The sequence below is a fragment of the Bactrocera latifrons genome, unplaced genomic scaffold (assembly GCF_001853355.1).
Source record: "Bactrocera latifrons isolate USDA-ARS-PBARC rearing strain unplaced genomic scaffold, ASM185335v1 scaffold_261, whole genome shotgun sequence".
Taxonomy (NCBI): domain Eukaryota; kingdom Metazoa; phylum Arthropoda; class Insecta; order Diptera; family Tephritidae; genus Bactrocera; species Bactrocera latifrons.
In genome coordinates, this window is record NW_017536197.1 from 1 (window position 1) to 23,857 (window position 23,857).

General features: G+C 35.9%; 1 protein-coding gene and 1 non-coding gene across 2 annotated transcripts; one reads left to right on the forward strand and one right to left on the reverse strand.

Moving 5' to 3' along the window:
- Positions 1-8,971: 8,971 nt before the first annotated feature.
- LOC108969696 (skin secretory protein xP2-like) lies at positions 8,972-10,592 on the reverse strand. Its single transcript, XM_018934575.1, has 2 exons — positions 10,508-10,592; positions 8,972-9,727 (listed from the first exon to the last, which is right to left on the reverse strand). Exons 1-2 carry the CDS (start codon positions 10,508-10,510, stop codon positions 9,065-9,067), a joined length of 666 nt encoding a protein of 221 aa, XP_018790120.1. The 5' UTR covers positions 10,511-10,592; the 3' UTR covers positions 8,972-9,064.
- Positions 10,593-20,434: 9,842 nt separating this feature from the next.
- On the forward strand, positions 20,435-20,516 carry Trnal-aag. Its single transcript has one exon. It is a non-coding gene; the product is annotated as a tRNA-Leu (tRNA).
- The last annotated feature ends 3,341 nt before the right edge of the window (positions 20,517-23,857 follow it).

Consider the following 23,857-nt stretch of genomic DNA (forward strand, 5'->3'; position numbering starts at 1 on the left):
GACAAGAGGCATGTTGCTTGCAACAGCAACAACATTAAATCATATGCTTTCGTTGACAGTGTGGCATAGGTTTGCAGTGCCAGCGTTATCGCTGTATCGACGGCATTTATTCACCTTTTGGCAAATTGACCTCAAGCGGGCAAATGAAGCGTGGAAAAATTTAAAAATGCTGGCAAGAGAAAGCGAGAAATGAAGCAACACGAGGCAAGCTGGCAGCCAGAGGTCACGACACGGTGTGTATTTCGAGTTGCAGTGATGTTGTTGTTTTTGATTTTATTGTTGTTGTTGCTTTCATTTTGCAGTTGGCTGTCATTGCATGTCAATCTGCCATATTTATTGTACTCAATGCAATGGTTGGTTGTTGTAATTTTTTCAACGTTTGCTGTTGTTGTAATTGTTATTATACAAGTAATTATGGCGATAGCGTCAATTGCAATGAGCTTCGTGAGCAYACACGTGCCCATACCAKAAATGGTGCATACACATACAAACATATGCAGCTGCAACATTTTTTGTTTATCTCCTTTSTGYAYGTGTGTGTGTGAGTGCGTTWACTTGCATTCCGCTTTCAACTCCAATTTAATACCCTTTTGACACGACACTTCATTGCCGTTCTGCTTCACACAGCCATTTTCATTTCAGTTTTTCTTCCACAAAAGTTTACATAGCCACGTGCGCCGTTGCATACCTTTGGGCGCGCAAGCCACACCGCCACTTAATGTGCATTATTTTCATGCGCTGGCGCCAAGTGCCAATTTTTATTCTTTATATTGTTTTTGTTGCTTTCACTTTTTAAACGGAATATCGTTTGGTGTTGTTGTTCTCATTTTATTTTTTGATTTTCCTTTATTTTTTTTTGCGCTCTGCGTGCCCACCAATTTCACTTTTACATTCATTACTGATAAATTTAATTCCTCTTGCATTTTCCGTTATTTTTATAATCATTGCATTTGTCCTTTTTCTTATTTTTGTAATCGATGACGCTGCAGTTTTAATCAGTTGTATCTGTCACAATGACAGCTGCTGGCCGGCGTTGTTTTTGTGCTAGCTTGTTGCTGAAAATGTTATTGTTATTGTAGAAAGCGCAAAAAGCAACAACAACTACAATAAACTGCACTGAAAACGCTTTAAAAAGGTATTAAAAAGTTTTAAATTTTAATTAAGCGCTCGAGCTGACAGCGCCATTATAATCAAGCGCTCACACACATGCCAGCACATATACAGGGTGATCAGTGCGCCGTACTCTGCTGCAACACTTTTAATGAGAGACGCCACACTGAGCTTGAAATATTTTCCATATTTTTATTTTCCTCAAATATTTCATCCATCTTCTCTTAAAGAAGTCTGTCTCATTTACAGATGTTCTTTCAGCGGCACCTTAAGCGATAGCGCATAGAAAAGGAACGCTCCGGATAGACTGGTGCTTTCTTTGTTCTGAGATAATTTTTTCTCTGTCACAGCTTCATTTTGCCCAGTTAGCTTAGCCTTTCCCTTGCTTTAGGAGTTTTAGCTGCTCGTTGTCCTATATTTCTTCACAAGGTAAGGTTAGTTGCCTTACTAAATGACAGATGTGGAAGATTTAAGTAAGAAGTTCTCAAGGCTTTGCTCACTTATGAAATTTTATTACAGGGTTCTATTTCTTGATTCTGAAAAAGATTGTTCTTTTATTAAGTAGTCCAAGTGCGAAGCTTTTTTTACAATCAGTTATTAGGTATCGTGTAAATATTTTGCAGCCCTTAGTCAATATGGTGCCACATGAAGAATAAAGAACAGACAAAATTTTAGTCTCCGGACATTGGAATGAGATGGCTTCTACTTGGTTACAAAACTTTAGTCTTCCTTCACCGATATTGGTGGATGGGATTCCAAAGCTCCGACCATTTTCGGAAAGTGATATTTAAGCTGTGGACGTCAACATCTATAGATTTAATCCAGAGTTTCACAACCTTTTCTATTAAGGGACGTAATTTTAGTCATTCACCTTTGAACCTACAGTTACAGAAAGATAATTCAGTTAATCAAGAGGTAGTGGCCTCACATCAAATGGTCGCAAAACCTCACTTCGTCAAACGGAAACGTATCATGCTTTAGACATATGGAAAAGCCTGTTTTCTAACTTCCTCGAACTGAGTTCAACTTTTTTCTTTCAATCTGACGTTTTTGACAATTTAAAATCAACGATAACGTTTGAACCACCCTCTATATATGTGCGTTTGATTTTATTTATCGAATCACTGTGTTGCCATTAATCAGGTGTCATTAAACACTAAATAAATGTGTTAATTTCAATGCACACACATAAACCTTGACTATTGCGGTAAATACATGCTATGTACGAGGTTGACTCGATAAGCAAGATATATTCTTGTTTGAGTTTAATTTCAGTACAGCTTGTCGAAGTAAATCCCTTTGTGCAACGACTGAAAAATTGACTTAGAACTAATCACGTGACATTTTTAAACCTTACGTCCAAATTGCGGTCCTCAAATATTCTAACAGCTTGTTGCACTCAGTAAAGAAGGAAGGAGATGAAAAACACTACTATATTTTRGAAAAGTTKTAAAACATTCCTTTTGTCGATTSCATGAACCTGCAAACCCACCCTCGTAGCAGCCTCTATCGACAGCGGTCTTATTACGTAAGCGCTCAATAATGAAGTGTCAAAATGTTGACAAGCTAAAGCTGGTATGCATTTTCATTTTCATCGTTAAATAGTTCGCTCTTGTGCCGTCATTGTTGTTTTTGTAAATTGCTGATGAGCTCGGGTTTTATATATAAGTGCCTATGATATACCTGTGATATGTACTCGTACATATATGTATGTAAAGTATGAGCTCGCGAACAAGGTGAGTTGCTACTTAATTATTAGTGAGTGCTTAAAGTCATTGCCATTTGTGGAATTATTTTTAAAGTTCCTGTAAAGGGTTTTTAAATATTTTAATTCATGTGCTGTGACCAATGAATTTTTGATTACACATTTTGCAATACAAAGAAATGAAATTGCTACATATGATCATATGCTTTTTACACACATAGACGGATAGCTAGAAATAAATTGAGGCGCAGTGCAAGGCCTAAGATCTGTTGTGCCCTCCCCTCTATAACAGTGAGTCACATAAGCCCAGCACACTGATAAATTCCAGTATAGTGACGGATGCTATTGAGGCGATGAAATCCTGATTCAGATACACAAGAGTCTTCCGTATATTCTAGCATCAGGTGTTCGGGAGTTTCCACCTCAATATTCCAACCGGCACTGCTCAGGGTAAAGTGACATAAGTAGCCGGAATTTGTCGCGCAAGAGGTTGATTACACTTTTAAACCTGGTGAAGTGATAATCAGCCATTACCGAAATTGCTTAACGAATGACTTAAGTTGTTGCCAATACTCTTCAATTCCCCCTCCTTGCGGAACAGCTCATTTATGACATGAGAACCGGCCAAAAACGCTAGGTTTCGGTCCTACCATACTGAAAAGATGGGTGCAATTGGTTGCGAACTGACAGGCGATGCAGCCGTTCTATGTGCTCCTGCACCAATAGCTATGTAATCTGATAGCTTAGACCACTTTGAGTGCCGCTTGACTATCGYTGAATATGGTATAGATACTTTCATTCCGATGGTTTCGTTTTTATTTACAAACCGACTTATAGACTTTTGCTTGTAAAATGCTAGAAAATCATCTATAGCTATAAATTTTTTGGTTCGTGGTCCTGTGGCACTTGCACCAATGTCTTCCGACGTTTTCCGGACGCCAGTGTACCACATGATAGTTCTATCCCTTAACAGTAGGTCAAACAAAATGTTAATCCATTCAGTCTTACTGCATCTTTGCGAAGTTTAACTGTTTACCCAGTTTACTCTTAGGTAATGCTGCCCTTCGGGAAAAGAGCCAATGATGTTTCATCACTTAAGGACTAATCTGCTGGAACGAGATTAACTTTTCTCTGTCATTCTCTTCTGCTATCCTTGTATGGACGATGCGCAGACACGTACACAGTCACGTACTCAGAGAGAGCAATATATGTATATGAAATGTATAGAGTCTGATTATAAATCATGACGGAACTTAGAACCATTTTCTTGTAAAACAATACCTTGATTATTTACTAAGCTAAGGGTTAAGTATTACTTTACTTTTATTAGACCTTTTCTCCTGCTCGAAATGCGATAGATTTTGTAAATAATTTTGAAATCGACTATAACCGAGACATAAATTAATATGCAATCGCTTTTTAGTAAAGCTCGCCACCTACTTTTCTATTGCGGTTGTAAGACTCCAAAACACCCACCACCACTTTCAATTGATCACGTTTTCGGCCTGAACCACGACAAAATTTATATGTGATTAGCATCATAATTAGCTGCCATCAGACTCATTAACACGAGAAATTTTTCACGCCTAACCGTAAAGGACAGAAGTTCGCTAAGCAGCTCAGGGTTACAGTAAAGGCTGGATAACGCTAAAACAAGGGCAGCGTCAAATTAGCTGTGCAAACTGACCAATTGAAGTGAGTGGATGGAAATCATGCATTTGGTTTTCCAACTCATTGACTCGATAACTGCGAAGTGCGACGGAGGGCACTGCGGGGTGATGGACAATTTATTGCTGTGGTTTAAATGTTCAAATTCGTTGTACTTGTAACTTTAATTGCCTGTCAAATTTTTCACACCTCCGCTACACCGCGTCACTCACAAATACACATGAAAAAATATGAGCTTGCCTACATTTAGGCGCATTACCCGCAGCTGGCGAAAAACGAATTTGACACGCCCACATATTCGCTGAATAGCAACAACAATAACACAAATAGYATAACGCGCCGGCAGCAGCCCGACATAACTCCTCCCCCCGCGCGTCAGCCACAATTTTAATTCATTTAATTGAGCTGCCAATATTTGACMASAATGTAATTAACAAAGCGCCTTTTCGCCGTGTGGTGTGGTGCCTGCTGTATTGACAGTTATTGCGCCAGTATTTATATTTATCTTTGCAGTTTCGTATTTAWATTCTTCGCTGTTTACCAACACTGGCCAAGCGCGTTCGCGAATTCGTTGCTGCGCCTAGTTAGTACCCCGCCTCTGCGACTAATATTCGCAATTGGTTTCGGCTTATTTGCTTAATTGGTGGCGATTTAAATTTTCTCTGCGATTTTCTATCTATTTATTGTTATTTGATTTTCAAAAACTTCTAAATGAGTCTGAATTGAATGAATGTACATTGTTTGCGCTATTTGTGGTTGAAAACAACTGAGCTGCAACTTTATAATACACTTCTCGTATCACATTTTTATATAATAGTTTATAATATTTTTTAAAAAATTTATTTAAACAATAACTTTTTTTTTAAATATTTATTATAAATATTTTCCATCAAAACCGATAATTGTCAACTCGGTAACATTCCTTAAAATTATTTCGAACTTTTTAGGACTTCACCATAAATATTATCTGCGAATGAAGGTGTCCGAACAAGGACACGCCAAAATTCTCTATTCCTTCAACTACATTCTTGAGAACTAGGATCATTCCGTCGCAGATGCTACTCTTGGCTCGACGAGAGATATGTGGATCGGGAAAAGTCGCGGGAGAAGAGATTCATTGAGCCTTCTTGCAGATGGATGAAAAGTAGGAAGCGAAGTTTTTTCAAAGCTGTTAAAGTGGAGGTAAATTTACTGCTACAAAGTGCAACCTCTTTCAGGGAGGTGAAAATTCTCTCTGTGTCTCGTTCTGTGTCTGTTCTCTCTACAAATAGCGTTCTTTGATTCGTTTGGAATCGCTGACAATTATAGCTAGGAGAGGCAAACTAGCTTTGTTCACATTGGAATGGGACCGAGTTGGACCGCCATTGGCATCTTGCGTTCTAGCACTAAATCAAGGGTCCTGACCTCGCGTGAACTTAGAGTAAACCACAGGAGATCTTCTGAACTACTTACTCTTAGCAAATTTCATCTTGCTGCTATTTTAGGGTTATCGGACGCAAGGTGTTCAAAATGTATGGAGGAGGGAGAGGTGTAAATATATAGGTACTATTTCCTCCATTGTCCAGCCTTGCCAAAGCTGGGAGTTCTCGATAGTCTTACCTGCGACAAACCAGGAAACATATCCAAAACTTACATTAGACGTCTCAAAAAATTTGTGACAGGATCAAAGCGCTTCGTYGATTTGTAAYGTCGTCATGGTTTGTTATATAMACACATTGGGTAACACAAYGCACGGCRTTCTACCGGAGACCTTAAGAATGCTTTTAATTAACTTAAGTTCTTTTAATTTAATCTAAAATTATTAACAGTTTCTGAATTAGTATTCAAAATTTATCTTTTTCCAAAATATAAAGAAACATCGCACACACACATAAAACATACATATCTTTCATAACTCAGTTGTCCTCTCTCCTCTTTGCTTAAGAATCCCTGCATTGTCTTGAGTTTAGTGAGTTACTGCCATCGATCTGAAATTTTCCGTACGTTCATTTTTGCCCAAAAATATGTTCACTATAGTATATAGCTGGTATACAAACCGAACGATGGGAATCAAGTTCTTGTATGGAAAGCCTTTTCATTTGACGATCATTAATTTCTTTAAGGCCGGTACAAAATTACATAGTTTCCTCCCCAAAATTCCACTCTGGATCCGCCCCTGATAGCATATAACTGCCATACAAACCAAACAATCGGAATGAAGTTCTTTAAGAAATTTTTTGCATTCGCTTTTAATTCGAAAAGTAATCTGTCACTTTTTTTGAATCACTGAAATATGATTGGAAGTCTGTTAAATACCTACATTAAGCAAATGTTTTCAATTATTTAACTTGAAATACACTCAAAGAAGATTGGGAAGTTGTTCGGGAAACTTGAACAGCTACATTCCATAATTTATGGAATTGCAAATCTTTCGAAAGAAAAGCGGTAGGTGGTAGTAAATAGCATATACGCGCCTAAATGTATACTTATGCCACCATTTCCGCCGACTCCAACACACACACACACACAGCTACTTTAGCTAAGGACATTGTACAAATGACTGTCTGTCTAACACCGCGACTGTGCTTTCGTGTGTGTGTTTGCACATGCGTGTCTGATTATATGCTCTTGCGCCTAAATGTATGCGTCCAGCTCGTACATTTATCACAGAATTTATCGACTGGAATGAGCTTTGATGATGTGGAAATTTTTTCTCGTTAAATTCAAACTTTTCTACCGCCGCATAACGGTACAGTCGCAAGTAGTAACGGGAGCGAGACGGCAACAGGCAGGTAACAATAATATTTACTTCCTCTAAGAGCTTTAACGGTGTTTACACACTTATAGTTGTGAGTGTATTGCTGAACTTAAAGGCCGCACTCGTCGTAGCATGCAACTTGTCTTGGCGCAGCGGCTTGCTAGACACTTGCAGGAGTTATGCTTGCCACCAATGGCATGTGGCATGAACCGCCGCTGTGATTTGTGTGCTGCCCGGSTAGTTTTCATATGTKTGTATGTGACTTTTAGTAGAGTTCTCTTAAAAATTTACAAGCAAACGCCATTTCTACCGTCGCGGTGCAATCGATTGCATTCGATTCAATCGCTGAGCTGCTGTGTGCGGTTGGTGGCAGCTTGCAACATGCCCGCAAAGTATTCGCAGCGTTGCATTTAATGAGATTATGGCTTTCAAAAAAAATTAAATATTTATTTCAAACCTGAGCAAAGAGTGAAGTAAATGTTGCTAAAATTTATTTGAGGTAAAGTTGAAATTCGGTTCTTTAGCCGTGCAAAGTGCCAAGCTCAAAATGCATAATTGAAGACCTCCCAGGGGCGGCTTAAAGGGTTTTGCATATCTTTAAGCCAGCAGCTGCAAACATTTCCAGATAATTTATTTAAAAGGTGTGACTAGTGGGAAAGAGAATCTGTTTATGGAGGTGCATGTAGCTTCGGTGCTAATAACGGGTGACTTCAGTAGAGGTATCTTGTCGAATAGCCTTTCTTGAAAGCTCAAGTCGCTTCTGGCGAAATTTAAAATTCAACTACATTATTTTTATCTAGCCTCAAAAAGTACTGTATATGACAGCGTGTGAGCCATCGATATTTTGTGGAAATACTAATAATAATTTAAAATTTTTAGAAGAACTGGGAAAACCCATACCTGACAAATGAAATCGCAAACCGCCATTAAGCCGGACCTTATCTTAAGTAGTACGCAAAAACTGGTGAACTTCCCAATTTGAGAACTCATTATAGCTAGCATCCGAAATCCGATTTCGCTGCAAAATATTAGTAAAGTCTGAGCAATGCAAACACTCTCTCTCACTAAGCCTTAGAGCTGAGTTGTCAAATCCAACCGAAATTTCTCTGCTATATAAAACTGAGTATCTAGAACTTCAGAAAGCCATCGCTGTTAAAAACCCAAATTTCAGTATTGATTCTAGGAGGACCAAGTTTTCCGAGATAAACGACTTATTTATTATTTAGTGTATCACTCTAACTGTTCAGACTATATTGTCACCTGAAATGCAAAATAACGTATCATCAAAAAATTCGAAATTGAGTGTCTTATTGATTACTCTTCACTACTTCAAATTACATACATAATATTACATATGTTCAACATTTTCAGGTTCTGCACCCAGATATAAACCAGTTTTAACCAATATTAAATTTGTTTCACTCATGTTCCATTTTATGTCGTGTTTCATTCATGCTACTGTAAATTCCGAAAATGTTGTTAAGTTATTTTGCATTTCAGGTGACGATATGAAGCCTTCAACTTCCAAAAATCGGGATTGTAGATTTCAATTACCAGCTTAAACAATGTCTTGAACATAGGTCGAGTGTATCTATTTTTACGAGTTTTATTGACGAATATTTTGTTGGAATTAAGGAAGCGAAGGGGATACAGAAAAGAACTTTTAGAAGATTTCTGTCGCGAAACTCACCTCAGAATCTTGAAATTATAGCGAACTTCAAATGTCCCCCAAAATGAAATAAAATTCACTGTTTTCTAATAAAACTAGAATTTTTATTTATTCGTTAAGTGTGTTTTTTGTTTTTCTGGATAGAATTATCATCATCAATCCAAATAAAACAAAATTAATAACGGCGTCTGTAAACGCGACGGCGGACAGTCTTGTAACGGTAACCATCTTCGGCGTGATGTTCGATTTGCTCAGTTGGAGCAATTGGAGCGGGGGCAACATATTGCACTGGTGCTGGAGCTGGAGCAGGAGCTGGAGCTGGAATGTATACTGGAGATGGAACATGAACTGGAGCGGGAGCTGGAGCTGGGGCTGGGACATGTACAGGAGCTGGAGCTGGGGCATGGAATTGCACTGGAGCTGGGGCTGGAACATGAACTGGAGCTGGTGCTGGGACTGAGACTGGTGCTGGTGCTGGAGCTGGAGCTGGGAGGTAAACTTGAGATGGGACATGCACTGGCGCTGGAGCAGGGGCTGGGACATGTACTGGAGCTGGAGCTGGAGCCGGGGCATGGAAATGAACTGGAGCTGGAGCTGGGACATAGACTGGAGCTGGGACATGGACTGGAGCTGGGACATGGACTGGAGCTGGTACATGAACTGGAGCTGGTGCTGGTGCTGGTGGCACGTAGGTGCGATCAGGTTGGGCAACTGGTGCAGGGGCTGGTGCTGGGACATTGAATGACACAGGTGCGGGTTCTTGATAGCTGTAGCCCAACTCAGAGACATCAGCACTGGTGCAAGCCAGGATGGCGGCAAAAGCGACGAGCAAGAATTTCTGTTAACAATAGGGAAAGAAGGAGTTAGACATATTATTTAGAAAAATAATGCGATTCAGCCTATTTTCAAAATTTATGAAAAACACAATAGAAATGCATTGAAAATCTAATGTTTTCATTTTTTACAATCTTTTTCAGTAAAAATTTCAGAGTCGCGGTAATTTTGAATAGTTTTAAATTTAGTTTTTCTTATTATTGGCTTAAACGAAGGGATGCATTGTTCTTTTTTTTTTGTGTGAGTAATTCGATTTATTATTTATTTATTTATTTAGTCTTTTTAAGTACACAACTATATGTTAAATTTAAACTATAACTTCTTTAAAAGAAATTTCGGAGTAATTCGGAGTAAACAACTTTTATCTGTTAACAATTTTTTTGCTTGATAATTTTGTATTTACTTAAATTAGGCATATATTTTTTCGGAGTAATTCGGAGTTTTAAAAATTTTATTTAACTATATTTTTATTATGTTTGTAAAATTGTCTAATGACTTTTTAACAAATGACAACAATATACACAAACTCCGAATTTTTCGAAATTACAGACATTAAGCATTCCAAAAACTTCAAATTTATTCAAACGTTTTTATAACGTTTTTACATTAAAATTTACAACTACTTCACAAATTAGTCATAACTGTGCGTAATTTTTCTGCACAGTTTAATACACCTTTATATTGCTGCATTACTTATATACTCTACTTTCACTTCATTTTTTCACTATTATTTCAAGAAAAGATTGTATTACTATTTTATTATTTCGTTAVAAAATTTATTTACCATTTTGTAATATGTTCAGCTAACTCCGTTCACGGTATGTAAGCGTTTGATAACCACATCGCCAAGTACTAGACTTTTATAGTCCCTACCACGCACACCCAGCCAATTTTTAACTGTTCTCTTTATTCCAATCATTAGCTTAAGATACGGAATATTATTTTACTATCAAGAAATTTTCGAAAGCAAACCAGTTTGAAGGTCTAATATTACAAAAATAATGACTACAATAATATCTGCACGTTTTTATGGAACCGGTATTGCCTAAACTATCCATAAGAGGAGCTAAATTTAAGTTAGAATTTAAATAAAAAGGAAATATTTTACAATAAAAGATACGAATTTATAATGAACTTAAAACTGTATAGAAAAAATACACGAAAAAGTAAAACACAAAAATAAAATCTCTAAAACTTTGTAAAAAAAAAAAAACTATAAAAACCCAAACATAGGCGTTGATAAATTGTCTACTTAGAGCTCTAAAGTTATTATTATAAACGTAAACGTCTAAAACACACAGCAGTTTCTAAAAAAACAGTGACCCAAAACGTAGCGTCAGCATAAAATACAAATTAAAATTCACAAAAATTAGCCAAGCTCCTTCTACGCGCAGTTCATTCAACTGCCCGCGCCCTTACACCGCTAGCTGACTTAAGTTATGCTTAGCTTTGGTTAATTTTTCGTTTTCTCCCGCAAGCTGAGCTAAAAAAAATAGTTAACTTTGGTTAAAATTTTTAACAGATATTTATTTAAGTTTATGTTAATTTTCACAAAAAACGTCCAGCTGGAGATTTTATAGTCTACGCAAATTACATAATGGAATTAATGCGACAAATTAGCATAGTTCTATTCAACGTCAGTTATTATAATATCTTCTATTCTCTCCGCCAATAACTATTATTAAATAGTTTGCTAAATCATTTTCTTTTTTTTTGTGAAATTCAATTTTCAAAATTAGCTTCGGCGCCACTAAATATCTGGAAAACACGTTGCTACTTGACCTTGGCCTCTCAATCATAAGCAAAATTTGACAATTAAGTAGTCAAAGTTATTTGCAATCAATCATCGCTTTACTTGCACGCTATGTTTTCTCGTAATATGTATTTACTTCCAAGAACTTCGACAAATAAAAGTAAAGTGTAAACAAGTCTTAAAAAAATATTATTATTAATTTTTTTTCAATATTTCTTTATTTATTAGATCTCTAGATGAAAGTCTAATAATAAGTTATAAAATCTTAAATCTATTTAAAAATTAGACAAGCTCAAGCAAGTTATTGAGCTGCTTTAGTGATACGTTGCTCTTTAGAACGCTGGTATATCTCTTCTTTTTAGGCGTGTTTGATCGAAGGAATATACTAAAGCATCAGCCAATAGGCTTGGATGATCTCGGAGTTCAGATATATATTTCATTCTAGTGTCCTCTGTTTATTTCCTTTCCATAGGAATAAAAAGATTTTTATGGATATTTTCATTTTTAATAAAATTCTTTATTCCTGTGAAAGTATGGAGCTCAATTTCCTTTGCACGGTCACCACGGGCACGCCTGTAGAAGTSCAGATGCTGAACCCAATTTTCGACGGTTTTCAAGCATAAATCGGCCGATACTGCTGCAATTTCATGTCCGATATTTTTACGAAGTTCATCAGTCGTCGCTGGCTTGTTGGCGTAGACCATAGACTTGACGTAACCCCACAGAAAATAGTTTAACGRCATCAAATCGCACGAAAGAGTGGCCAATTGACTTGGCCTTTTCGTGAGATAAAACGTTCACCAAATTTGGTTTTCAATAAATCAATTGTCACATTCGCAATGTGGCTTGCGGCGCCGYCCTGTTGAAACCACATATTGTCCGAGTTCATATTATGCARTTCGGGCCGAAAATATTCAGTTATCATTGAGCGGTAGCGGCTCCCATTCACAGTAAGGAGCCGTCCTGATAATCACGAAAGAGTACAGCCCAAGGACGTAGCCGGCCCATAAACCGCACCAACCCATAATTTTTTCCGTATGCAATAGTAACTCATGGAGTACCTGTGGATTGGTGCCTGACTAATAACGCATATTTTGTTTATTGACGAAGCCATCCAGCCAAAAATGAGCCTCAGCGCTGAAGGTGATTTTCGATGAAAATCCGGAACAAGTTGTTGCTAAGCCCAATTCGACGATTCTGGAAGTCAAGCGGGTCAGTTCTTGTGTCAATTTGATTTTGTAAAAATGCAGGCCATTCTCTTTTCGCAAAATTCGCCCTAACGACGWCACAAAGATGCCCAATGCTTGAGAACGACATGTGAGAGACTGATTTGGATCTTCCTCAATTGCTAAGCTCTTCTTTGCCTGACTGGTACTTTGGTAATACATTATTTTCGTGGAGGAAAGGAGACATCTTCGATAGTAACACTCAAATTTTTTAGAAAGACAGGGTAAAAGACTTAATAGTCTGTGTAGAGTCTTTCCCAGGTTTATCTRTCATTTACAAACTTCTTTATGCTAAGTCAACTACGTTAGTTATTATATCATTGAGTTCTCGTATGCTTCTGCCAATATATCTTCTGGTATTTATTTTGTACTCAATATTAATGTGGCTACTCACGTATTTTTTATATTTTAACCAGTTCGTTTTATAAGATGTTAGACCCACTTTTGGATCCACAAATATGAATTGTTCACAAAGCTTTTCAACTGTTATATGATTTATAATAGTGTGATACAGCTACCGTCCTTTCGGATTAATTAGTCGTGAGCCCCAATATATGTATGTGTTATGCATTTTAATCTCCACCTTCTAGAAACAGTGTTCCAAAAAAAGTCCTTAAATTGGATGTCTGTATATAGCCGTCATGTTTAGGACCTCGCAGTGATTTTTCGTAGATAGTGATGTAGCTTGTAACTGCACTATAGCATGCATGCATGGTGGTTTAATTGCTTTCTAACCAACACTTCGGTTTTACCATGTGCCTTTCCATCTGTGTTATTTCGAACCTAGAGTCTAAATCCCGGTATAAAGTAATGGTTTGTGTTCGTAAAATTAATTTCTGGCAACTGAGCTTATGTACTTTTCTTCCACTCATTCCATCTCACCCCGATCCGTCTCTCAGCCATCAGCTGAACTAGTTTGGTAGCCAAGCAAGTGGCACTTTTCGCAATMTCTAAGCTCTTTCGTTTATATATTGAAATTATTGTCTTTATGTAATTTCTTGCATTATTAGCTTGCTCAGCAGCTTTCCTGACCGCAATGATTTCTGTCTTTAAGATATTGCAGCATTTCGGCAGCTTGAAACATCCCCTGAAATCTGGACCCACGCAATAGATCGCGCCGCCTACGCCATCACCCGTTTTTGATCCGTGACCCTCCTTCAGTGTGACTTGAAACCTTCTCTCTCAAATAAAGCKATCAAGGATAGGACATAGTTAAGCCTTAAATAACATTTATATATTGTCATCAAATATGTGTTTGAACCGGTTCGAGGTCGTTGAGAGTCCACAGTATTTTGTCCCTCATTATGTTATGTCGCAATCTACGCTACTTCCTACAGGAGTTAGTAGCGTCCGTACACCCTGTAAGATAAGCGTTGACYAGGACTTTTAGTCTAGACATTTCTTGTGTGGTAGCGTAGATACAGAATCGTAATTTCCCAAGCCTAGCTACCTCGTCTGTCTTTTMTAACCATAGAAACTCTTTCACGGGTTTCTTTTTGCTCTTTTTATTTGCCCTAAGTATATCCTTCATATTCGTTAATGGAACGTTCCCGGACGGTGGTTCCTCCTCCCGGTTAGTTGTAGTTATATTTCTTATCATTTTAAATATAATTTAGTAATTACTCGCCCCTATCGTTGGTATCTGAGGAAACACTAACTTGAAAGAATCTTCAGGAAAGTAGAATTTCCTGCCAATCATTCCCAAAGRCAATTATGTGGCAGTTTCTTTGCTTGCATATATATATTATTTGGAAGAAAGGACTAGATTGTGACGTATGGTAACGGGCATCCTGATTCAAAGCTGGGTGGTAAAGTTGGAGGTGGGRTTCTGATGTTAAGTAAACTCTGCAAGCTGATCAAATCGGAACTCTTCTACACTGAACACAGGAAAAAATATGAAACAAAGCCCTAAATGAATAATAAATACCCACTCTTTTTCCAGCATCCAACATCTTTATTTCGACAGCTGTGTGTGAACCCAAATACCAGCTTAGTGCTATTTTCTTATGTAGAACGTTAAGTAAGCTTCCTCGGCTCCCTATCTTAATACTAACTTTAGGCACGGTAGATTCATATGAAGTTAAACAATCATTCGGAGGATAAAATGAGGAACTTTAAAGGTAAAATTTTACAAATAACCAAAAGTGAAGGAAATATATATGAGTACAAAGTAAATAAAATTGAGCCTAAGTGATATCTAAGCCTAATAAGGGTTTACAGAGAGGCTAGTGCCCAAATTTTAATAAGTGTTCTAGGGTCTCAACAACTAGACTGCGTGGGCTTATGAAAAAAAAATTGTTTTTAATAGGGAAGACGAGTCTGCTTGATCTCATGCCGTAAATTTGTAAGCTTCAAGCGCAAGCAATTATATATGGGAACTGATAGTGACTGGAGTATTATACRAATTCATTCCGGTTACCTGAAACAATCCGACTGACACAGTATTTTAGGTACATCTAATTCAGCTAGGTCATGGTATCCGAATGGACGAAAACACTCCAACTCTGAAAGTATTCGACGCTATACCCGCCAGGGGAAGCAGARGAAGAGGAAGRCCTCCATTCGGTTGGAAAGACCAGGTGGAGAAGGACCTGGTTACGCTTGGAATATCCAATTGGCGCCACGTAGCGAAAAGAAGAAACGACTGGCGCGCTGTTGTTAACTCGGYTATATTCGCGTAAGCGGTGTCTWYGCCAATTAAGAAGAAGAATTCAGTTTGACAATCCTCTTTACAACATCATTCTCATCATATTCACCTCTGCTCCCAGCTAATCAACAACAAAGCCGCAACAACCACAATTGCCTACAAATTTGTTGGTTAAATATCAAGTTTCGCCACAAAACTACTTAAAAGTAATTTTAGGTTGCCAAATCAACGAAGAAAAGTTAAAAGTTGCGCTTTGATAGCTTTCGCAATGATTTTCTTAACTTATACAACAAAAAAAAAAAAAAAACAGCAAGAAAAAAGTGGCGTTGATGAAAAGTTAAAGTGGAAGCTTCTGAAATGTTACAACTAAATGAAATTTTCAACAATAACAACTACAACAATAAAATAATAAAGTTGTTTAACAGTTACATCTGTAAATCGCTTGGGAATAATTTTSAAGTGAAATTAAAGTAAAATTGGACAAGGTGGAAGGGGTGGAAATTGTGCGAATGGTTRATGGTGAAGCCCAAATGTTGTTGTGTTAATAATAAAATCGCGCCAAGGCTAAGTCATCAGCGGCAGACAGGGAAGAATGTGAAAAGTCGGCGAAAAATGAGTAAAAAGTGAAGTGAAAAAGTAAAATCAGGTGGCAATGAAAGTTTTAGCTTTGAAATGGGGTGTCCATGCGTGCCCAGCGAAGTGAATGCATTTTAATAAAACGAAAAGCCAAAAGCAACAAAGCGCCGAAGACATGTTGCTCGGCGCTRCCAGTGAAATAATAACAAAATTTTATTATCATAAAGGAAAATTATTAATAAAAACGAAATGAAAATGCCACTGAAATGTTGAGTGAGATTTCCAGATTGTAATGAGCAGCAAAGTAAAAAGGATTTGTTGGCACTGATGGCCTTCGCTACAGGGAAGAAACGTACAACGCGTATTTGCACAAGCAAATAGCAAACCTGAAGCTACCAGCGTTTCACAAATTAAAGGGATTTCCTAAGAAAGCACTGAAATGCAAATTAAGGGAAGGTGAGCAGCGCTTCCTGGTTGTAAGAGGGTGGCATAATTGTCTAGTTAAGCCGAAGGTGTCAGTGCGAGATTTGTGGAATTACCACAAGCTGTTTTCATTACAAATTTGTTTTTTATACTCCTTAGCTTAACACTGTTTGGAGAGTTTCATTATTTCACTCCGAAAATATGGAAACTTTTTAATAAATGTGCAAAAAGTTGTTTAGCCAGATTTCAGTACGAAGCAATTACATATAGTATGTAGGTGTGTATGTATTATTTATGCTAAAAGAGATATCATGGGCGAGAAAATTACTTTGATATTTGAAGATTTTCAAGTACAAATCACTTAGCTTATAGGTGAAAGTGAAATATTAATGTAATATTTCATATTATTTTAGTTAGAGACGAGTATAAAATATGTAATTCACCATGTGAATAGATAAGTCAGGTATATGACTTCTAATATATAAAACTTAAGATCGTTACTTTTTATGACGACGAAGTAAGCTACTTCTCAAAAAAATAGTGGGAAGAAATATGGTTATATTTTTTTTTTGTAGTTTCTCGAAACGCTAAGCATTAATTGTGATACTCCGAAAGACGGTGAAATCTAATAATGTTTGCCCTTTCACAAAAGAATTTTATTTTTGTTTTATAACCACAAAATCGTAAAAAGTCAAGAATTATATTTTCGGTGTTATTGCYGAAAACTCCGAATAATACAAGTTAGTCGAAATATTAAATTATGAGTTATACGTGAGTTTATAATTTYCGATAACTCTCAAGTGCTTAACAATAGTCTTAAACCTCATTTGAAATACTCCGAAAAACTGTAATATATAATTTTATTTGTTTGCTATAACCATTCAAATCGTAAATAATTAGTTTAATTTTTGGTTCAAATCGTTTTCGGACAAATTTTCGGATACACCTACATACTAAAAACTACGCCAAATGTTAAATTTTAATTAATTTATGAGATTAACATGAACGGTTTACTGTCGAAATAGCTTGCAAGACTCCGTATTTGTATTAAAGTTATTGCTAAGCCARTCTTAAATAAATAAAACRGTTTTCATTTATGAAAATTTGCYATTTCTTGTTKAAATAGTTTTCGAATTCCAATTTTGTTCTATGAAAATTTACTATTTCTTCTTTAATTCGGAATAATTTTCGAGTACTCCGTAATACTCACGTAATATACTATTATGACTTTTTGTTACTATTTAATACTTTTACGATATTTTAAACTATTTATACAGTAATCTCAAATACTTTTACAGACATTTGTATATACAATAATAACAACGCAATATTACATTCGTAACGCTATACGTTATGTAAATTAAATGTTAAATTCAATTATATTCAAAGAGTGTGCAATTTAAACTCCTCTATTTTATAAAATTTGCGATTTTAGTGATATGCGAAAATTTCTTAGATTCTTCGCTTTGCAAATACAGAAGCAAATTGCTAAAAACGATAATTCTGACCTAATTAAAGTAATTAAACCATAAATATTTAGCAAAAAATGGTTTTAAGTGAGTCTCAAGTCATTCTAGAGTTACTCCGAAAAACTCCGAATTTTTCCGAAAATCAAACAATATCACCGCAAACGTTCCTGATATTTCCTATAATCTTTCAGTATAAATTTTTAAAGATTACGAAAAATTTAATGGTTTATACTTTTTAAAAGCCAAATTTCAACRGAATATAGGTATGTACGTACGATATATCGAACAAATTGTTAAAAGTATTAAATAATATTTACAAAAATATGTAGCTAGTATTAAGCTAGCTCTGCTGCTTTAAAATTTCCACCATCTTTTCTTAGCTAAATTTTCATTGCAACAATTTCCATCCACTTCACCGTCTTCCTTACGACTTTTAAGTCATATAACTGTAATTACTTACAATCTTACGCTCGCCAAAGTACAGTGGATAAAGTGAATTTTTATAACCTTTAAGACGATTACATACTTAAGTTTATTTAAAAGCACATAAAGCAAATTTTTGTACACTTTCGCTCCGTTTCCATATCACGTACGTGCTTTTAATAAATTACGTACTCGCATGCAGGAATGCGTCACGACCCTGAATCTGGAGTGGGCGAGACAACGAATGACGTATGTAGGGGTCAGAGCTTTCAGAGAAACGAATAAGAAGTAGGGGGATCAAAATGGCAAAACAAGACAAACGATTGTTCGCACAAAGTGATAATCCAAAAAACAAATATGTACATCGAATGGTAATAGTCTACTTTTTATTGCTCTTCACAGTTTAATGCATCATCAGTATTTAACAAAAGAACTCATAAAAATACCAAATTAGTTCATAGGTCTACCGGCTTTTAAAGGTTTTCGCAAACAACCRCTACCGCTGTGGATTTTTTCTGCAGATTGCATAACCCGTTTAACATTCAAACACTTTTAAAGGCGGCTAAGTCCAAGCCACACGCATTAATAAGCAACGCCAAGCGATTATATTAGCATAAAATTAAGAACATGAGAGCAAGACATTAGACACTCATAAAATATTACTTTACGTGGCTTATGTGTTTTGTGTCTTCTATATATACATACATAGTATGTATGTATGTTTTGTTTGTTTGAAGTAGGTTGCGTCCCGAGAAAAWCAAATTTGCTATTCAAATCTTTAAAAAGAGCTTAGCTTATAAAAACGTTCTTTTTCGTTGTGAGTTAATTAAAAATCAAGTTTAGTGGCTCGTTGAGCGCGTGGAATTTTTTAAATGGTCGAAAGATTTTTACAAATTAGATGCGACACTTTTTTTTATTAAGAACAAATACTTGGTGTTTATTATGTGGATATTTGAAGTTTAAAATCTATTTGAAGACTTTCAGAGTAATGGAATTTGWSTTATAAATTAAAATACAAAAATTTGTAATTATAATTAGTAAGTATTTWAATATCTAGTGTTGAAAATTTATAGGAGTTTTTCGGAGTGAAAATTTTTTCATAAACTAAATTTAGCATTATGATTAWTAGGTATTTTCTTCATTTTGCAGTTTAAATGATTAGATTTTAGTGCAAACTACCATACAGATTTTTAAGTGTATGTACACATAGTATATCAATACATATGTATGTAGTATAATTAAACAGGTTTTAACTGAAAAGTATAAATATTCTCAAGTATTTGTAATTTTAATTGTAAACCATTTGTCTTTTCTATAAGCAGTGTTGGAATTTTGCACAATACTTTATTTGCTGTGAAAATATTAAACTAGATGATAGCCACACCCACTCCACATATGTACATATAACGGTTATATTGAAACTACTAAATGAGTGATAAGTCACTAAGTAAATACATATGTAAATGAGAAACATTAAATTTCACAGCTTATATGGCACAAATGAGCGTCATAGGAGCTCATTCCCACTTTTTGGTAAAATCTCATATTTCACGAACTACTGGAAAAATTTCAACCAATATCAGTGCATTACATTTTAAACTTAAAGCTTGAAATTTTTTACCGGAAAATCTCTCAGATAAAACAATCACAATTAAAGAACTTTTTTTTATTGGTAATAATGTGTTCTGATGCTAAAATCGGGTCTTTGGTTCCCATAAGCCCCACGTACTTAATATAAGACTGACTGTATACCATATATAATATATCGTGAGTTATCTTATTGAACCTTAAGAAGCATATTTTTCTGGTAACAATATGTCTTCATACCAAAAATGCTTAAAATCGGATCCATAATCCCCTTTTTCCCCTTATAGTTTACTGTATACAATATACAAATATCAGTCAATGCGGGAGTGGTGTCATGTTGAAATTGAGAGAGCGTGTTTTTCTTATAACAATGTTCTCTTCTGTTATCATGGAATAATTGTCCGAAATTTTCTACTTTTTCTTTTATYAACACCCCCCTGTTTTTAGCTGCATTATGCTTAGTAATATAGCACTAACTTCTAATGAACGCCTGGAAGTATGCAAAGGTATACCGTTATAAGATTATATTAGGAAAATTTTTTCGTAAGAGATTGATGTGAAGCAGACATCAGTGTTATATGTGCAATTTGACATAATCTTAAATGTCGGTAGCGTGGCCGAGCGGTCTAAGGCGCTGGTTTAAGGCACCAGTCTCTTCGGGGGCGTGGGTTCGAATCCCACCGCTGCCAAGAAACTTTTTTGCTTTTGTTTTTGTTGATATTCGATTACTTTTATATATATTTTTTTTTAATTTTTCTTTTTTAAAATAGTTTGACAATCAATTGTGAAATTTTAGTTTTAAAATTTCTTACAACTTTTTCAGGTTTTTTTTTTTTGTTTTTATTTTCTAGTTTAATTTTAAGTAATGTATTTCATTATTTCAACTTTATATCAACTTTATATATGTATATATATATATTTACCGACAAATTGTGCATATCGAGCTGCTCACCTGTGTAATTTTGGTAATTCAAACAGCCAACCTCTCTTCATACCTCTCAGCCTCTTTGGAAGGAGCGGAGGAATGCATATGCCCGCTAACGGTTTGAAAATTGCACACAAAAAAAACTTGAGAAGCAGTATTGTGTGAAGTATTTACATAAATATTTATATATTTATTTAAAAGATTTGTTGTGATATTTTTTTCCAACTAAACAAATTTTTCCTTGAGCAAATTGCCAAAAGAAAACTACTCGCTTCGTCGCTTTCAATAAAACTTTTTTTCCACCAGCGCTGCAACTAAAAAGTTTTTAATGTGTTTTGCAGGCATTTTGAGGCTGATGAAATGTGGCGAAGCAACCGGAATTTGCAACGCATTTTCTTCACTATTTTTCCTGACTTGCTACTTCGCTGATAAGTAAAGTATATGCTTGAGTATTGTAGTAAATTAAATTTAAAATTATTGAGCTCATGTTGGCTCATACTGGGAAGTATAATAGCGATAAGTAATATGTCATCAGCTAAATTTCGATTCAAATTAAATTTCATTTCRCACCAGTTGTTCCCATCTCATTGCTAAGTTGGGAACTGATCTSGAATTCTGATGAATTCCTATAATTTCTAAACATTTGTAGTTTTTAAACTTCACTCAATCGGGATTCTATATTCAACTGAGACTTAGAAGAAAAGACAGAACACCAACCTCTGATCTCACTCATCTACTGTTCAAAACTAATAAAAACGCAATAAATCAATAACTAAATACGCCAGAGACTTGAATTTTAACTCCGAGGTGGTATGAAATGGCTTTAATGGATCCGGAGTCTAAATTGGTCGATATGTGTGGCACCGCCCATTTTTTGKTAAAAGAACCTATCTAGCGACCCGATTTCGACTAAATTTGGTTCGTGGTATTCTTCCCACATTCCTATGCCATAGTGTGAAAATCATCGGACTCAACCACGTCTACTTTCCACACAACACAAWTTTAATTTCCATTTGATTCWTTCACTTCCCAGTACGCAAATYAAYTAATTTAGCGGGATAAAAATATGCACTACACCAAAACTTGCCCTAATCAAAACAAAATTGTTCACGCCCCAAAATACCGGAAATGTGGACTCCGAAAATATCGGTCAGAGTATGGAATATACAACCAAAATTCAGAGAGAATATTTTTCTGATAATAGTAACTCTGTGTATTAAAAATGTGTGTGTCCCTTGTAAAATAGTATTTTCTTGTGACCCCCACAAGATTATTTTAACCACTTTACAAGTTTACAAGATGCATTCCAAAGTAGRCRGGACTTAAAACAGAACAAATGGTTTTTCGGCAAAATCAATTTATTTTATTCAAAATAGTCTGCTTTTGCTTCAATACAGTTTTTGCACGGTCCAAAGGCATGTCGAACGAGTGTTTTAGCTCGATGACCGGTAAGGCAGCCAGTCTGTAGGTGCAAGCTTTTTTAATGACCTCTTTCCTTTCACTTGAAAATGCATTTTTCGGAAAAGGAAGAAGTCGCACCGTGCCATATCACGTGAATACGGGGAGTGGTTAATGGTTAAAATGTGATTTTTGGTCAAATAATCGGTCACAAGATGTCCTTTGAATATTGTGTTCTGAGCAATTTTTGGCCGTCAGTCAATTTGTGCGGAACAAACCATGCACACACCTTTCGCAAGCCCAAATGTTAGGTGAAAATGCAATAAATCGATGTTTTAAAGATGTTCAATTCCATGTCCATGAATTTCAATGATGAACCCACAAACGTACTGACACTTAAAACGCAATAAATTCACTTCCAATCGATGAAATATTATGAAATTCTCACTGGACAATCGATAAAGATAGCATATTCTAACGCACCAGTCGTATATTTATGCTAACGACTTTCGGGTCGTAACTCTCCAAAGATTGTCTACCAGTACCACAACTACGAGAAAAAAAATGAGTGCCTTTTTTATAAATATAGCAAGAAAACACCTTAACTTTGGCTACACCGCAGAAAGCATAAAAGGGTGCAAAAGTATCATCGGCTCTGAATAATAATTTATGCCAAATTCCGTAAAGATATTTTGAAAATAAAAAGGTTTTTCCTACAAGAAGTTGARGTTCTGATCCATCCATCACTTTGTTGTCACTTAGTTGTCCGATATCGATGGTATCGTCAAATGAGCTGCTTCTTGATGAGAGATAGACGTATGCACGATTTCCGACCCATCTCTCAAAAACTGATATACTAGCTCACTTATATATAGGCGGACAGACAGGCAAGTATTGCTAAATCGATTACTGACAATGGCTGTTACGAACAACGTGCAAGTCTTAATATACATATGTATCTTATTTATTATTGCCATCATAATGTCACTAAACGAACAAACTCAAAGCCTCGCTTCAACTCTTGGTATGTTTGTTTTTGACTTGTATTGGAAACGAGTATCGAGAATGTCATAAGGAAGTACCAGAAATTTGAAGAAATCCTCGGTAAATTTGGTTATGACACTTAAAAGCCAGCGGAGGTAACAACATTAAAGAAATTGACCAGGATTGAATTGCTTCTCGATTAAATCAATAACACACATCCCTAGAAACCCTGCATTTGCTAAGTATTCAGATTGTCAAGAGTGAGTAAGGCTCAAGAAATTTTTGGCTATGTATTTCTGACCTACAGATGGAAATTATGAGCTCCATATGAATATATCTGTCCATTTAACAAGTAARGAAGGGCTAAGTTCAGGTGTCACCGAACATTTTATACTCTTGCATGATAAACTGATAATCGAGATTTCATTATCCGTCATTTACATATTTTTTTATTTTGCTGTAAGATTAATTAGATTAGGTTAGGTTAGGCACTGAGTTCTTCGTGTTCGATATCAGGGACCTTGAAAAGTTATAGTCCGTTCACGAGAATTTTTCCACAAGGGATACCTCATCTCAAATATTGTATTTGTGTAAAGTTTTGCTTCTTAATGTATATACGAGTACTATACAGAGAAGGCATCAGATGGAATTCAAAATAGCGTTATATTGGAAGCAGGCGTGATTGTGAACCGATTTCACCCACATTTCGCACATGTCATCGGT